The 18335-nt window shown below is 38.0% G+C and overlaps 1 protein-coding gene across 6 annotated transcripts in view; it reads right to left on the bottom strand.

Annotated features, from left to right (window-relative positions):
• The window catches only part of RALGPS2 (Ral GEF with PH domain and SH3 binding motif 2), a 168698-nt gene that overhangs the window by 5881 nt on the left and 144482 nt on the right, over positions 1 to 18335 (bottom strand). For 4 of the 6 annotated variants that reach the window (XM_023247645.2, XM_023247648.2, XM_023247646.2 and 1 more), the window contains 4 exons: positions 15922 to 16014; positions 8500 to 8605; positions 6212 to 6303; positions 166 to 349 (listed from right to left, as the gene is read on the bottom strand). In XM_023247645.2, the coding sequence (XP_023103413.1) occupies positions 257 to 349; positions 6212 to 6303; positions 8500 to 8605; positions 15922 to 16014 (384 nt within the window). In that variant the 3' untranslated portion in view covers positions 166 to 256. Of the gene's footprint in view, positions 1 to 165; positions 350 to 6211; positions 6304 to 8499; positions 8606 to 15921; positions 16015 to 18335 lie in introns of those variants that run through there. The other 2 variants (XM_023247647.2, XM_023247649.2) reach the window with 1 other exon arrangement.

The following is an 18335-nucleotide window of genomic DNA, read 5'->3' as shown; positions in this document are numbered from 1 at the left end:
AATCACTGAGTTAATACTCTCTTTCCAAAAAACTGAAATTGGAACAGGAGAAAGGGTGGAGACGGTGTCTTTCTTGTCTAACACAGGGGCTCAGCAGATGCTTGCTGAGTGAAAAAAATGAATCAGAAAAGAAGTTCGGCTCAAGTAGGGTGAGACTCACACAAATGTGCTTGTTGTCATCTATTTTCTCATTATGTGTATCACCATGAGTTTCTACATTCACATTTTAAAATCACAGGTCATTTTATAATGAACGTTACAAAGAATTACTTTGTGAAGTCATCATGAAAATACGTATGGAAGAATGAAACTTATCATTAGATAAATTCTGATCTGACACTTTGTGACTCTGAAAAAAAAAATCAACAGGTTATATAATAGTTTGCTGCCTATAGAGTGGATGGAATCAAATTTCATTCCTTACAGAAATCAACAGCAAGCCATGAAGTCCACATTTTAATGAGGAGAAATTCCACAATAACTCTTTGAAATAGGAATATATGTTGTTTTTAAAAATCAGTTGATGAGTCCTCTAGTCAAGGACAAGAGGTTTTCACCATGTTAAAATACACTCTTAACCTTTACTATCAGTTTTCTTATCAGTGTGCTGGGAGAGATACCCCTATTTCAACGGTCCTTTCTCTGTCCTTTAAAACAGCTTAACAGCTCTCACACTTTAGCAATCTTTTCCTGAAAATCCTAGGATACTCAAAAAAAAAAAAAAAAAAAAAGGTGGGCGAGTCTCCTACATGTGTCATCTTTGGAATGAAAAAATTCCTTAACAATACATTTACAATTGAATTATAAATCAAATACATTACAGGGGCACTTGGGTGGCTCAGTTGGTTAAGCGTCTGACTCATGATTTTGACTCAGGTTATGATCTCACGTTCATGAGTTCAAGCTCTGCACTGAGCTTTGTGCTGACAGCACAGAGCCTGTTTGGAATTCTCTCTCTCTCTCTGAACCTCCCCTGGCTTGTGCTGTCTCTATCTCAAAATAAATCAATAAACTTAAAAAAAAATTACAATACAAATGCTCAAAAGTGCTTAAAGTACAAATTCTCAGGTCTGGTGATAAAAAACCCATATTTAAATAAAGCATAAGCTCATTTCCTCCTAAGTTCCTTGAATGTGATTTAAGGTGTTGTATTTGAGTCAGAGTCTTCTATTAAAAATTTTCAAATTTCACAGCTTCTATTTATACATTTGCTGCTACTCTAATTCTTCCAAGTATAGAGAAAAATGAATAAAACCCATTTACACACATTTGGTTGACTTTTTCAGCTGGAAGGTCTACTATTATAGTAAAAGAAATTGAACCTTTATGCATACACTTTCTAGATTAATCTTGAAATCTGAGATTAAAAAAAATGACACCTAATACCTTAAGCACATTTAAAGAATGGAAGTTATGCTGCATTGCACGTAACCTTAGTCCAGGCAAAAGGAGGTCTGTTTCCTTTATTCTGTCCCAGACACTAACCTGACAGAGGCAAGAAGGTTATCTTTGTTCTAGATCATTTCCTTCTTAATGGAGGGTGCTAAAAATGATATCAAATACTGCTCTTAGTCTTTCCTATATATATCTAAAACGAAAACACTAAGAGAACAAGGCCTATTCTAACAAAACTTAGAAAGACTGGATCTAAAGAACAGAGGTATTTACTTGTTTGACCCTGTGTAGGTCACTTAGCATGTCTGAGACTTAGTTTCTTCCTTTATCAAAAAAGGGGTAATAACTTAGGGCCTGACAGCATAGGGTGAAAAATACTTTTATAAATGATATAAACTTATATAGTGTATTACATTATTCAAAATTAGCTACAGATAACACTTCTGAATTTTGATACCTTAAGTCAATGGTCTTCAAATATACTCAACTAAAAATTGGTGTATAAAAAAATCTACACATATTTCCATAACTGCAGCTATCTTTATTTCATGTCTGCTCTAACAGTTCATGGTTCAACTTTAGATCTGCAGCAGGGTTTGGGGGAAACAACACCGTGGCTTCATTCTTCTTTGCAGCTACAGCCTCTGAATTAGACCATCTTTGTTTCAGTAAAATAAAAACAAACCCATGGGTTTTTTTTGGGGGGGGGTGTTTCACTACAACTATAGGAACCTGCATCTAGTCAATAGAATAAAGAGGAATCAGAGTAATTTTTATTAAAGTGCCATCTAAATTTACCCTCTCTGGGGCTATATTCCTTTGCCTCTCACTATATTCTACCAACATGGCCTCATTTGCCTATTTTGAACATCTTAAGCTCATTTCAGTTTCAGGAACTTTGAACTTTCTGTTCCCTCTACCAGACCTCTGTTCCCGTTAATCTTCACATGGCTGCTCCTTCTTGTTATTCATGTCAATGTCTTCCGGGAGATCTTTGTGCTCATTCTTTCTTTATTAAATTAAAAAAAATTTTTTTTATGCTTATTATTTACTCTTGAGGGAGTTAGAGCACAAGCCAGGGAGGAGCAGAGAGAGACAGAGAGAGAGAGAGAGAGAGAGAGAGAGAGAGAGAGAGAGAGAGAATCTGAAGCAGGATCCAGGCTCTTCACTGTCAGCACAGAGCCCGATGTGGGGCTCAAATCTGTGAACCACGAGACCTGACCTGAGCCGAAGTTGGACGCTCAACCGACTGAGCCACCCAGGCCCCCCTTAAATTTTTTTTTAATGTTTATTTATATTTGAGAGAAAGAAAGAGCATGAGTTGGGGAGGGGCAGAGAGACGGGGAGACACAGAATCTGAAGTAGGCTCCAGGCTCTGAGCTATCAGCACGGAGCCTGATGGGGGGCTGGAACTCATGAACTGTGAGATCATGACCTGAGCCGACTGAGCTACCCAGGTGCCCCTCACTCTTATTTAAAGCTGTATCTAAATATGGCATCCTTTCTTGATAAAAACTCTCAAGAAAGTAGGGATAGAAAGAACATGCCCTCGAGATCATAAAGGCCATATACGAAAGACCCACAGCCAGTATCATCCTCAATGGGGAAAAACTGAGAGCTTTCCCCCACTAAGGTCAGGAGCACGACAAAGACGTCCACTCTCACCACTGTTATTCAACATAGTGTTGTAAGTCCTAGCCTCAGCAATCAGACAGCACAAAGAAATAAAAGGCATCCAAATCAGAAAGGAGGACGCCAAACTTTCACTCTTCGCAGATGACGTTATACTGTATGTGGAAAACCCAAAAGACTCCACCAAAAAACTGCTAGAACGGATATATGAATTCAGCAAAGTTGCAGGATATAAAGTCAATGTACAGAAATCAGTTGCATTTCTATACAACAATAATGAAGCTGCAGAAAGAGAAATCAAGGAATCAATCTCATTCACAACTGTACCAAAAGCATAAAATACCTAGGAATAAATCTACCAAAGAGGTGAAAAATTTATACACTGAAAACTATAGAAAGCTTATGAAAGAAACTGAGGAAGACAGAAAAAAAATGAAAAAACATTCTGTGCTTATAGACTGGAAGAACAAATATTGTTAAAATGTCAACGCTACACAAAACAATCCACATATTCAATGCAATCCCTGTCAAAATAACAGCAGCATTCTTCACAGAACTAGAACAATCCTAAAATTTGTATGGAACCAGAGAAAAGACCCTGAATAGCCAAAGCAATCCTGAAAAAGAAAACCAGAGCTGGAGGCATCACAATCCTGGACTTCAAGCTGTATTACAAAACTGTAATCATCAAGACAGTATGGTACTGACACAAAAACAGACACACAGATTAATGGAACAGAATAGAGAACCCACAAATGGACCCACAAACATATGGTCAACTAATCTTTGACAAAGCAGGAAAGAATATCCAAAGGAAAAAACAGTCTCTTCAGCAAACGGTATTGGGAAAACCGACAGCAACATACACAAGAATGAACCTGGACCACTTTCTTACACCATACACAAAAATAAACTCAAAATGGATGAAAGACCTAAACGCAAGACAGGAAGCCATCAAAATCCTAGAAGAGAAAACAGGCAACAACCTCTTTGACCTCGGCTGCAGCAGCTTCTTAACTTGACATGTCTCCAGAGGCAAGGGAAACAAAAGCAAAAATGAACTATTGGGACCTCATCAAGATAAAAAGTCTCTGCACAGCAAAGGACTAACAAAACTAAGAGGCAACAGACAGAATGAGAAGATATCTGCAAATGACACATCAGATAAAGGGTTTGTATCCAAAATCTATAAAGAACTTATCAAACTCAACACCCAAAAACCAAATAATCCAGTGAAGAAACGGGCAAAAGACATGAATAGACACTTCTCCAAAGAAGACATCCAGATGGTCAACAGACACATGAAAAGATGCTTAACATCACTCATCATCAGGGAAATAAAATCAAAACCACAGTGAGATACCACCTCACACCTGTCAGATGGCTAAAATTAACAACTCAGGGGGGCACTTGGGTGGCTCAGTTTGTTTGGCATCCGACTGCAGCTCAGGTTGCGATCTCCTGGTTTGTAAGTTTAAGCCCCATGTTGGGCTCTGTGCTGACAGCTCAGAGCCTGGAGCCTGCTTCAGATTCTGTGTCTCCCTCCCTCTCTCTCTGACCCTCCCCTGCTCACAGTCTGTCTGGCTTTCTCTCAAAAATAAATAGACATTAAAAATAATTTTTAAAAATAAATAAAATTAAATTAACAACTCAGTGGGGGCTTGGATGGCTCAGTTGGTTAAGCTTCCAACTTCAGCTTAGGTCATGCTCTTGTGGTTCGTGGTTTGGAGTCCCGTGTTGGACTCTGCTGACAGCTCAGAGCCTGGAGCCTGCTTAGGATTCTGCCTCTCCCTTGCTCTCTGCTCCTTCCCTGCTCATGCTCTGTCTTTCCCTCTCTCTCTCAAAAATAAACACACATTTAAAAAAAAATTTAAAAAATAAAATTAATAACTCAGGCAACAACAGGTGTTAGTGAGGATGTGGAAAAAGAGTAACCCTTTTGCACTGGAGGGAAGGCAAACTGTTGCAGTCACTCTGGAAAACAGTGTGGAGGTTCCTTAAAAGATTAAAAATAGAACTACTCTACGACCCAGAAATTGCACTACTAGGTATTGATCCAAAGAATACAGGAGTGCTGATTCAAAGGGACACATGCACCCCGATGTTTATAGCAGCACTCCTGACAATAGCCAAAGTATGGAAAGAGCCTAATGTCCACTGACTGATGAATGGATAAAGAAGATGTGATGTGTGTGTGTGTGTGTGTGTGTGTGTGTGTGTGTATAATGGAATATTACTCGGCGATCAGTAAGAATGAAATCTTGCCATCTGCAACTATGTGGATGGAACTAGAGTGTATTATGCTAAGTGAAATTAGAGAAAGACAGATACCATATCTCACTCATATGTGGAATTTAAGTAACAAAACAGGTGAATATAGGGGAAGGGAAGCAAAAGTAAGACAAAAACAGAGAGGGAGACAAACCATAAGAAACTCTGAAATACAGAGAACAAAGGGGGTTTGCTGGCAGGGTGTTGGGTGGGGGGATGGGCTACATGGGTGATGGGTATTAAGGAGGGTACTTGTTGGGATGAGCACTGGGTGTTATATGTAAGTGATGAATCACTAAATTCTATTCCTGAAGTCATTATTACACTATATGTTAACTAACTTGGATTTAAAGGAAAAAAAAATCAAATGAATAATTTTAGGAGTTAATAAAAAAAATAAAGTGGTGTCTACTCTCATCTCTCCATATCACATAACTATTTTTTATATAGTTTGTATAGTTCTATATACAGTTTTCAGCAGTTCAAATTTTATTTGTTCATTTTTTGGTACATATAAAAAATTTTATTTATTTTGAGAGAGAGTAGAGAGAGAAGAGAGAGAAAAGGGCAGAAAGAGAGGAGAGAGAAAATCCCAAGCAGGCTCTGCATTGTCAGCACAGAGCGCAACCTCGGTTTGATCTCACGAACTGGGAGATCCTGCCCTGAGGCGAAATCAAGAGTCGGATGCGTAACTGAGCCACCCAGGCACCCCTCTTTGTTCACTTTTTATTGACTATCTCCTCACTAAAACGTGGACTTCATATCTTGCTGACCACTGACAACAAGAAAAAGAATAAAAACAATACTGTTTTCCCTCTTCATTCTTAAAACTGGTCTCCTTACTTCCCTTTGGAACTGGTTAAACACAGGCCCATGTTCGGGCCCACCATGAGGATGGAGGCGAGCGGCTCACCTGCTGTCTGTTGCTCTGGCAGGCTGCACTCAAGTGCTTAAACCACAGCATCGCGTTCATTCTGTTGCCAGCTTGAAACTTGTATGAATTTCCTAAAGTTACCAAAAACAAGGGGAAAATAACAAAATTTTAAGGACTCTGACATATAATAATTCGGGCAGATACCAGAGAGCAAACTAAAACATGACTAGAATTCTCAGTTTCAGAATTCTGTGCCTCGAACACCTGATCTTCTGATATAAATAAAAAGAAGAGTTCTCAGTGCTACATTCACATGCTATCGTTAATTCCAAAAGCCACCATTTTGCTGTTTATGAATCGGCAGAGAAGTACTTTTGTCTCCTTAAATGCTCTTTAAAGTGTACCTAAATAAAAGAATTGTTTGGCTCCTCTAGATTTGTGTGTGTGTGGCGGAGAGTGAAGAATATGTTAATATTAAGTTTTTACAGGCAAAATACTTTAACATGTTTGACACTTAAACAGCAAGTATCTACTGTAATTAGGGATTAATTACCTAACATCAATATCAACTATGCTCTTAGTTTTCGGTTACAGTTGCCAAAATTATTACAGATTGCCAGGTCTACTGAGGGCTTGCTGGGAAAATTTGAAAAACCATGTTTTCCTCTTTTAGAAAATTAGAAATTCATCCATTTTGTGTGTATTTAGAACTTATGCTAATTCAAGACTGACACATAATAAATATATCTTATATAATCGTATATATTAAGGTAATAAACTGAAAAAAGAAAGGATTCATGTACTGAATGAAGCCTGCCCTAAGTTGAGCTTTATTCTCTTTTTTCATGGACCTAAGTTCTTTTTATTTCCCAATTCATACTGAATTCTATTCTTTCCTTTATAATTGCATTCGATGGTCCAAGAGCCTGACCTTTATTTAGCCATGATAGAGCTTTCCTTTGAGACTTGAACACTCAAAGGACTTTTTCACTTTCAGAAGCAACAGTTTTTCTTCACCAAATGTTTAATGTTCAACAATACTGTTTTACTTGCTGAATTTAGATGCAGACGTTAGATCAACCTGAATAGAAGGCACATCTACAGTTAAGCTGGTCACAGCTGCCGTTTACCTACTTTCTCCTCCCTAACAGAAGGCCATTAGTTCAGATGTCACAAAAACCTCGGCAACTTGGAAATAGTTCTATCAAGCTACACTAAGGGAACTGAAAGACAATAAAGAATTTGTTAAGTAAACCCAATGAAAATGATCTTAAAATGTAATTTTATGAATAATGTCTTTGGGATTTGGGGAGTAGGGCAGGGACTTTGAATTTAGAATACTGAGTAGAGAGTCCTTAACTCTATAAATCAATCTATTGAATCTCAAATGAGACATTTTGCTACTATGATTTTTTTCTGTATCTAACATATTTGCTTCAGTTTTCACTCAAAATACTATAAAATCCTAAAAGCAGAGTATCTGTTGATGTAAAATACATTCTGAATAAACAGACATCAAAATATAACTGTACAGTCAAGAAGTATAATTTCAGTGGTGAGTTGCTGCAGTGGAAGATTCTGGGCAGATATGAAAGAATTTCCTGTCTAGCTTCCTTTGAGGTGCTCATCAAGAGCTGGCAGTTGTTAGGAAGGAAGAGCAGCAACCATGTAAAGATCTGTTCTGATGGCTGCCTGTGGTCTCCACTTAGAGATGCGCACAGGGTCAGGAGGTAGGATCGGATTCTAATCGGCCCACTGTCTAACTTCTCAGATCCACTTGAAGAACTCCTATAGTCAGCAGCCAATAATTTCATTTTTAAGTCTCTCTCTACATTGCAAGCAAAGTATTATAAACCATATTTTGAAAGTGACAGGAGTCAACCAATTAATTTAATTAAAAATAATGGAATAAAAATCATTTAGAGGACAACCTCTGTCACATTTAGAACTTAAGAATAATAATTTCAGGGTACAAATGAAGGGGTGCTGCACATATGGCAAATCATGGCCTATAGATTCTCCAACTCCCTCCTTCCCTCCCTCCTTCCCTCCCTCCCTCCCTCCCTCCCTGGTTCTTAGCTCTCTAGGGATTACTTGGGCTTTTAATTTCAAGTTTATGACCATGTAGCAAAGAAAATATGCTTATAATAGATACTGATATCTAAAAATATTGGCATCATTACTACACATTATGTGACAGAAATATTTCCAAGACATAAAACTATACAAACATGTTCCTGGTCAAGTATTCCACTTAAACTAGGTTTTGGCCAGCTGAAAGTTATGTACACGCAGTACCTTAAACCCTAGTTATTCTAATGATTCACCTTTCTCAGAGTCAGTCAGCAAGAAGAGATCTGGGTGTTCTGGGTCATCAGCCATCATCACCATCCATCCTACCACGGATACGTTCTTATTCGATGTTGATTTGAACTGAGAGATAAACAGATAATTAATGGAAACACAAAATTTATGGCTCATCCTAAACAAACCTTAAGAGTGAGCATATTTTCAGTTTCTCCCACTGAGAGGTGAGATTTGTGACTCCATGTTGGTCAAGTCTGCTCACAGCCTTTTACTTACAACTAAACTCCATTTAAGTATGCCCTCTTTAGGTAGTCTCCTACTTTCCAGATTCTTCATAGCTTCAACTCTTTATCAAAGTGTAACTGTCTGAGTCTCAATTACCTAAAAGCATGATCTTTTGCTGGATTTGGTAAATTCATCTATGTTGTTTTTTTCTGTTCCTTACTATGTTGCCCCTCACTCCTTGCTTATAGGAAACATACCTGCATTTTAATCAAGGTGTCATCTTTTCTCACTCAGCTTTACTGAGATGTAATTAACATACAACACTGTGGAAGTTTAACGTGTGCAATGTAATACGGGTTGTTATCTTAAACCTGATGATTTACTAAGTCAGCAATGCTATCAGACAATTCTTAATAGTATATTCTTACTTGTATTTCTCAAAAAAAAGGTATTCTTGGCATGTTTGTTACTTTTCTATTCTTGTTTTTAAAGTTATACATACCATGAAATAAATGTAATGAAAAAAGTGCTGTTATAAAGGAACAGAAAATTAGGTTAATCTCATTCATAAACATAAATGAAAAAATATTAAGTATTGGTGTATAAAAAGCTGATATATATGACAAGCTGGATTTATCCAAGGAATGTGAGGTTGATTTAATGTTAGAAAATCAACTAATGCAACTAAGTTGGGTTTATTTCAAGAAAGTAAGATTAGTTCAACTTTAGAAAAATCTTTTTTTAATTTGTAGAAAAATTATTAACAGATTAAAAAGAAAAAATACGCTCAACTCAGCTGATGCAAAATAAAACCATCTGGTAAAATATAATGCAAGTCTGTGATAGACTAGGAATGGAAGAGAAGTTTCTAATTCAATGAAGAGTATCCACCAAGCAAACAAACAAAACCTACATAAAACCCAAACCAAAACAAAGCAGGAAAGAAAAAAAAAATTCCCAAATCAAAACCCTGTAATACACACACTCAAGGGTAAAATTCTAAAAACATTTCAAAATCGGTATCAAGACAAGGATGCCCACCATTGCTACATCCACTCAACACAGAATTTGAAGACTTAGCTTAATATGACAACAAAAAGGAAATAAAAGGTGTAAAAGTAAGGAAGAAATAAAACTGCCATTACTCACAGATGATAATATTGACACAGAAAATCCACTCAAACCTACCAAATTAATAAGTTTGATTAGCAAGGATGCTTGGAAAAGATCAGTACGAAAGTCAAATGTAATTCTATACACTAGAAATATAATAGTCATTTATAAGAGAGCAATACATGTAACAAGGCATACGGGAAAGTGTAACAGTTCAAAGGTATTCAAGAAGCCATAAATCAATGAAGAAATACCATGAGATGAAGAAAAAGGTGTGATTTGTATAGATCTCCCTATTTGATTCTCCCTAAATTGATCTATAGATTCAGTGTCATTTCAATAAAAATTTCAATAGGGTTTGGGGTGCCTGGGTGGCTCCGCTGGTTAAGCATCGACTTCAGCTCAGGTCATGATCTCACGGTTCCTGGGTTTGAGCCCCGTGCCGGGCTCTGTGCTGTCAGCTGGGGAGCCTGGAGCCTGCTTCAGATTCTGTGTCATCTCCCTCTCTCTCTGCCCTTCCCCCGCTCACACTCTGTGTCTCTCGCTCTCTCAAAAATAAAGAACATTAAAAAAAAAATTTCAATAGGGTTTTACATGGAACTTGATAAGCTGATTCTAAAATTTATATGCAAGGGCAAAGCAGCAGAAATAGCCAATATACTCCTGAGAACAATTAGGTAGGACCTGCCCTGATAAACATCGAGACTCATAAAGCTACAGTATTTGAGACCATGGGCTACCGGGACAGGGATGGACAGGGCAATGGAAGTTGAAGAGAGCATAGAGATGGGCACAGAGATGCAAACTCATATGACAAGAGTGGGCTCTGCAGACTGGTGAAGAATGAATCGTTCAATGAAAAATGCCAGGAAAATTGGTTATCCATGCAGAAAAAACATGAAGATGAATGCTTATTTCTTATCACACCTCTCTCTCCCCCCTCTCCCTCCCTCATGCGTACACACGCCTACACACACACACATGTCTCTGATTCCAGGTAGATCAATGATTTTAAAGCACAATGCAAAACTAAATCCATTAGTAGAAAATACAGAATATCTTAATGATCTCAGGTTAGAGAAGAATTTTGAAAACATGACTCAGGAAGTACTAACCATAAAGGGAAAGATAAATTTTATTACTTTAAAATTAAGAACTCTTCAGTAAAAGACGTCCCAAAGAAAGTTTGAAAAAACAAGTCAAATTAGAAACTGGAAGAAGATACTTGCAACACATAACTACTAATCGATCAGTGTCTAGAATATATAAAGAACTTTCACCAATTCATTAGAAAACCTATCACCCAATAGGCAAAATATTTACCCAGATATTTTGCACAAGACACATGAATGACCAATAAACATGAAAACAATTTCAAACTCATTAAGCAATCAGGGGTATATAAATTAAAATCATGATGTGCCATTTCATATTTACTAGATTAGCCAAAATTTAAAAGCCTGACAAGTATTGTGTTAACAATGAGGAGCCTCAACCTCACTGTGCTACTGGTGAGTGTGTAAATCTATTTGGCATTTTCTTGTAAAGTTGAACATCTGCAGTCCTAGAGAACATACACACAAAAATATTCACAGTGGCACTGCTAGATACGGCAAAAAACTGGCAACTATCCAAATATCTATCTACAGTAGAATGATGAATACATTATGTAAGATTCATAAAATGGAAGACTATTCAATTGTGAAAAGAAAAAAGTGACAGTTATATGCATCAACAGTGAAGAATCTCAACAATATAGTATTAAGCAAAAAAGGTAGTGCTTCAGACTATGTATGTGAATCTATTCAGATACAGTTAAAAAAAATGTGTTAAGGAAATCTGTAAAGTAAAAAAAAAAAAAAAAGCAGTAATGAATGTAAATTCAGGACAGTGACAGGCTGGACAGAAGGAAGATGCTCTCTGGGAAGATGTAGATGGTTTCACTAAGACTGTTTCTTATGCTGGGTGGAGAGTTATAAAGGCATTCATTTTATTACTCCTTAAAGTGTACATGTACACCACACACCTTTCACATGTTTCACAATTTTAAAGTAATGGGAAAAAGTATGAACACAGCACATTACTTGTAACGACATGGGCGCTACAAAAATGAAAGCTAATTACAAAGTTTTAATACTATCAAAAATGAAATGGGCAATACTCCAGAACTGCTGATTTGACAGCTTATAATTTATGTCAAAGCAAACAGCATGATTTTCCAATGTTCTTTTCCTAACCTTAAAAAAAAAAAAAGTAACTCAAGCAATGTAAGTCTCTTTGTATAGAGGGCCAAAGCATAGGGAGTAAAAGTGCCCCTTGACCACCAGCTGAATCTCATCCCACTCCCCAAAATTCATCACCGTTCAGGGTGGAGCCCTCTGGACCCCTGTCTATGCATTTACACCAAAGACTTTTTTTTATTATTTTTTTAATGTTTATTTATTTTTGAGAGAGACAGAGACAGAGACCGAGAGAGAGAGAGAGAGAGAGAGAGAGAGAGAGAGAGAAAGTAAGTGTGGGAGGAGCAAAGAGAGAGGGTGACCTAGAATCCGAAGCAGGTTCCAGGCTCTGAGCTGTCAGCACAGAGCCCAACGTGGCACTCGAACTCACCAACGTTAAGATCACAACCCAAGCTGAAGTCAGATGCTTAACCGACTGAGCCACCCGGGTGCCCCACCAAAGACTTTTTTGATACTGTTGGTTTTCATATACAGTTGACTCTTGACCCTTGAGCAACACGGGTTTGAACCGCGCGGGTCCACTTATATGCAGTTCTTGGATCAATACAGTAAGTGTATTTTTTTCTTATGATTTTATTAACATTTTCCCCCAGCCTCCTTTATTGTAAGAAATCATATAACACATACAATATACAAAATATGTCAATAAACTCTTCATGTTATTGGTAAAGCTTTTGATCAACAGTAGGCTACTGGTAGCTAAGTTTTTGGGGAGCTGGATTTTCAACTGCACGGGAGTGGGAGGGAGCCAGGGTAGGTGTTCCTAACCTAGCTGTTCAAAGGTCATCTGTACAAACAGGGGCGTATGTATACTCTGACTTGTGGTTTTCACTTGTCAGTAATTCCTTATTGATAAATATTTTGAGTGTTTATAGATTTCTGCTATTATAAACACTACAGGAATATGCTTCTACAGGTATCTTTGTGCACTTGTTCAAGGATTTCCACAGGCCAGATTATCAGATAAGGAATCGCTGGTTATCATTAAGTTAAATATTGACTAGGACTGCCCACCACAAAAACAATACCAATTTAAATTTCTGCAAATAACAGTCTGTGTTTCCCTACACCATGCCCAATGCTGTATTATCAATCTTTAAACTTTTTGCCTAAAAATAAAAAAGGGCATCTTTTTAATCTACATTTTTGATAGCTAATGAGGTCGATCATCCTTTCATGTTTATTAGCCACTTATATTTCATCTTCTATTTATCTCTTCTTTCCCTTTTTCTTTCCTCCTGTTTTATTCTAAGTTGTAGAAGGTCTTAAGTTTTGTTACAGATTTCTTTTCAGGTGCAGTCTTGGTTTTTAAAAATGAACTAATTGAACAATATTTATTCTTTCTGCACCATACAGAGATAGGTTCACACATACCTGTAAAAACTTTTTCTTACAATGAATAAACTTCCATTAAAATATTTTTACAGTGAATGTTATTTTAAAACATCCAAAAATATAGACATATGAGTCCTCTTCTCTCTCCCCAGTTATTCTACCCTGCCAAGCTTATACTGTTCCTCATAGGAAAAAAGATGTATAGAGAGTAATAAAATATAGGTTTGTAGGCTTCCAGATTTCTTCCTTCAGCATTTATAGACATATGAACAGGCGTTATTTTCATTAGTGATTTTTTTCCCCTCTAGCTTTTAATTTTGAAAGGCCGAAACTACAGAGAAGTTGAAAGAATGTCAGTGGTTACCCACATACCTACATTTTGTGCATTTGCTTGATCTCTTTGACCTACAGACATCATAATATTGAGTCCTAAATATTTCAGCATGTATACTCTACGAATGTATTTCCATATAACCACAACGTAAGTATCTAAGAAATTTAACAGACACGTAGTTTTTAAAGTTCGTATTTAAATTTCTTCAATTGTCCCAATTAAGATCTTTGTAGTTCAAAAAAAAAAAAAAATCACTTCCAGGATCCAACAAAAATATACAACTGCATTTATCTCTCAGACTCCTCAGTCTCTTTTAACCTGTAACAGTCCTCTTGTCCCCCCGCCCCCCTCCATCTACCAAATTCTCCAACTACCAAGCCAGTTGTCTTGTAAAATGTCTCACAATCTGGATTTGATTGTTTCTTCATGATTAGATTCAGGTTACATTTTTGGCAAGAATACTACATAGGTGGTGCTGTGCTTATAGAACAGATTTTAATCCTTTATCTATTGCTTACATATAGCCAATATTTTCTTCCAATTCATATTTTAATTTTGTTTGAAAATGATTTTGCAAAGTTTTTCCTTCATTGCTTTTAGTCCTGTGCCACATCTCTTCTAAAATTGATACTCTAAAAATGAACATGACCCTGTCTCTATATCTTCTATGTTGTTCTTATAATTCCTTTTTTAATCTTAATAGCTTTAATCAAGAGATTAGGAATATAGTCCTTTTCCTAGGCACTCAATTTGATTTCCTTACAGGCCACTATGCTAATTTTATTAGGCTTCTTTCTAGTTAAAGTTAGAGAAAAAAAACCCATTTAATTTTGAACAGCTACTTTATAATCATCAACTAAGTGAAACTGAGGCAAGCATCTCACAGTGGCTATGTGAAGAGTTAACTATATCTGAAGATAAAGGACTTCATTTAGTTACAGCAACCTTTTTTCCTCCCTTTGAGGACAGCAGTATTAATTAGAAGCAATTACTCTGCAAAATGTTCTGGTGGAACGAGTCTGTGTAACTCTGGTGGGTGAATGAGCATTAGTCACTTTGACCAGAAATACAAAAAATAGTCCTTTACTTCAATGTGAGGACTATATGTAAATAACTGTAAGATAATAGTGGGCAAAAAAGCCAGAACTTCAGAATTCATGATTTCATTCAGGCATAGTTAAAAAATGAAGCAATATACTGTTTAAGAAAACATACATCCTTAAACCCGAAGGCAGAGCAGGGCACTGATTAACACCAAATGCAGGACACTGACAGGTGTAGGTCTGGCTGACAGGAAAGAAGGTGGTGATGCACTTACAACATTCATTTACACCAAAAAACGTACTCTTCTACACCTCTGATTTAATTGCAAAAAACTGAAACCGTAAGAATAAAGAAGAGCTTCTGTGAATTATGCAATGTCATTGGGTAATTTATATGTAGTAAAAGGACTTGATTTTTTTTTTTTTTTTTTTTTTTTAGTAGCTTACCTTTCCTCAGTATGGTAAACCACTTAATTTTCCCACAAAATACATGACTTAGAAATAAAATTCTTCTCAAGGGGATTTTATTAATGCAACATGGAAAATTTCTTCCTTACAAAGACTGTATCACTAGCATATAAAAACAAAACAGCATGCAGAGAAGATTTACAGCACGACTTTACATTTTGAGAAAAGAGCACTGAGAGGCTTCTAAGTAACATGCAGCACAAGAAAGTGGACTTCAGTGAGCATAGTAACCATTGTTCCTCTTTACTGTTGGGAAAAATCACTCCATTAGAAATCGAGGTGGAAAGAACATTAGATGATGGTCTCAATTTTTCACATTTTACGTGTTATGAACTGAGACTCCAAAGCAATAACTGTCAACTATTTTCTGAACAAGAAACCCAGGCGTGGGAAGGTTTTGATTCCAAGATAGATATTGGTAATGTGCACTTTTGATCTTTCAATGGAAAAATTGCATTCAAAAAAAGAAACTTCTAAATATGGAAGTTATTCCAAGACTTTCTTTGGAATGGTATCCCTAAGTAAAATCATTCTACCACACTACTCATACAAGAAATAGACGGAAGAACTTCTGGATTAGAATGTGGAAAAAAACCAACTTGCCGCATTCCATTAGGACTACTTTCTTTACAACCATGGAGAGGAGGCACGACTCTGCTAACAGTTTAGAGGAGGAATACTTACATGTTTTCTTTCTGTAGCTTTTAGAGATTTGGCAGCATAGTAAAAAAGCTGTGTCCCACACAAAGCTGCCCAATACTTTGTCCATGATGCTACCTGGAAAGACAAACACATGAATATACTACCACCAGTTTCTCAGTTTCTTCACTTTCTTAGTGCTGATGACCAAGAGCTCCACTGCACTCCAGCCACCTTAGCCTAATCTTAGTCTCGAATCACTTCTGAAATCGTTATCTCCAACATTCCTGTCACTTTCACTGAACACACTCTACTGCCACTTTCTTATTTATTTACTTATTGAGAGAGAGAGAGAGAGAGAGAGAGAGAGAGAGAGAATGCAAGTGGGGAAGGGCAGAGAGGAACAGAGATCCGAAGCGGGCTCCAGGCTGACAGCCTGACAGCAGTGAGCCTGATGAGGGCCTGAACTCACGAACCGTCAGATCATGACCTGAGCCGAAGTCGGATGCTTATAACTGAGCCACCCAGGCTCATTATCTAGCCTTGCCACTGCCTCCCCATCCCGTATCCTCCTTTCCCCCTCTCCATATTTAGCCAGGACCACACGGTCCAGCACTATATCCGTTCCCTTCCAAACACTGGCATCTCACCATCCCTCTATCCCGATATAGCCCTAGCCCTATTTAAATCTAACCATCTGATTACTTGGCACATTACAATAACCGAATATTGCTGGAGAAATCACATAATTGTGCCAACTGATAAAATTATAACCAGCAATCTCAAATAGAAATCAATAGCACTTCACTTTTACCCCATCAAGTCATTATATTCTTTCTCTGGAGACAACGATTTCATTCCTTCTCTTAAAAACTGTAGTACTCCACCCTCTCATGACAGCATCGCACACTTCTCGGAGGAAAAGAGCTGAAGTCTAGTGAGGACTACCTCATCTTCCCAGGCCAATGCCATCTAACCACCTGTTTGTAGACCCACATACTTAGCCTTTCTTCTCGCTACAACAGAATAGTTAATGCTGCTTCTATCAAAGGAGAAACTCCACTCTCTTTTCACACCCTAGCTTCCTACTCTCACTTCCTCAAGAAACCTGCTTTTGTAATTTACTCCCTCTCCAATGTTTTTTGATTTCTCCCCCTCTACCATCATTATACAAATGAGGCTTAACAGCACTGTCATCTCTGAAAATCCCTCCACTGCCCCACTCCCTGCCCCACCAGATAGCAGCCAATTTCTCTGCTCCTGTAACTTCTTGCAAGGTGGCTCTAATTCCCGACTCCACTTCCATCTTGCCCATTTTCTCTTCAACTTACTTTCAGTTAGGCTGCTGCGGTCAAGGTTACTGATCACTGACATTTTATCAAAGCTTCTGTTCTTTTTTTCTTCTTTTTAATATTTTTAAGTTTATTTATTTATTTTGAGAGAGACAGAGACAGCATAAGTGGGGGAGGGGCAGCAAGAGAGGGACAGAGAATCTCAAGGAGGCTCTGTGCCGCCAGCACAGAGCCCAATGCGGGGCTCAAACACACAAAGCCGTGAGATCGTGACCTGAGCCGAAACCGAGAGTCAGATGCTTAACTGACCGAACCACCAAGGCGCCCCCAAAGCCTCTGTTCTTGTCACAACCTCTTAGCAACATCCGACACAGCTGGCCACTCCTTTCTTGAAATACTTTTAACTGCTATGCTTCTCTGATTAACAGTTCCTTCGTTCTCTCTGCTTTTCTTACAGCAGACCTTTACATGTTACAGAGTTCTATCCCTGCCCTGTTTTCTTCATAGATAATCTGTCTCATCCGGTCTCATACTTCAAATACCATCTGTATGCTAACAAGTCCCAAATCTCTATCTCTGGCCACCACCTCTCTGCTGAACTTTTGAACTGTATTCTTTACAGCCAAACTGACATCTCCACTTAAATGCATAAAGTGAACTCAGCCAAGACTGACCAGCCCCTCTTGGAGAAAACTTTCCCCATTTGAATAAACGTGCCCAACATTCATCGAGCTCAGCCCCAAACCCAGACGCCACCTTCACTTCCACGTTCTCTCACACACCGCATCAAATACATCCATCAAGCAACGCTAACTGTTCTGACTTCGCCTCCTCCACCTTCCGTGCCTCAGCCACATGGGTCTTCTTGCCTCCTGAGCTGGAGATCCTCACACGGCTAACCCGCCTTCTTCATTCCCATGACAGCGTGGAAGCCTCGCTGCGCCGATACCTCTCCTCACCCCCTCATCTGGCATCCCATCACCTTATTTCAAGGGCTTACTTTCTATTTGTCCTCGTTGGAATGTCATCCCCACAAGGCAGGCACTTGGCCTCATCTTGTTTGCTGATCTATTTCCAGCATCTGGTGCACAATTGTGTAGTAATATCCTACCCGACAGGCTACTCCTAGTTTGTGAGCTGGCCTAGTGTAGCTTCCTAACTATATGT

Source organism: Felis catus, chromosome F1 (assembly GCF_018350175.1).
Source record: "Felis catus isolate Fca126 chromosome F1, F.catus_Fca126_mat1.0, whole genome shotgun sequence".
Lineage (NCBI taxonomy): Eukaryota > Metazoa > Chordata > Mammalia > Carnivora > Felidae > Felis > Felis catus.
This window is presented reverse-complemented; position numbering and strand designations above follow the sequence as displayed.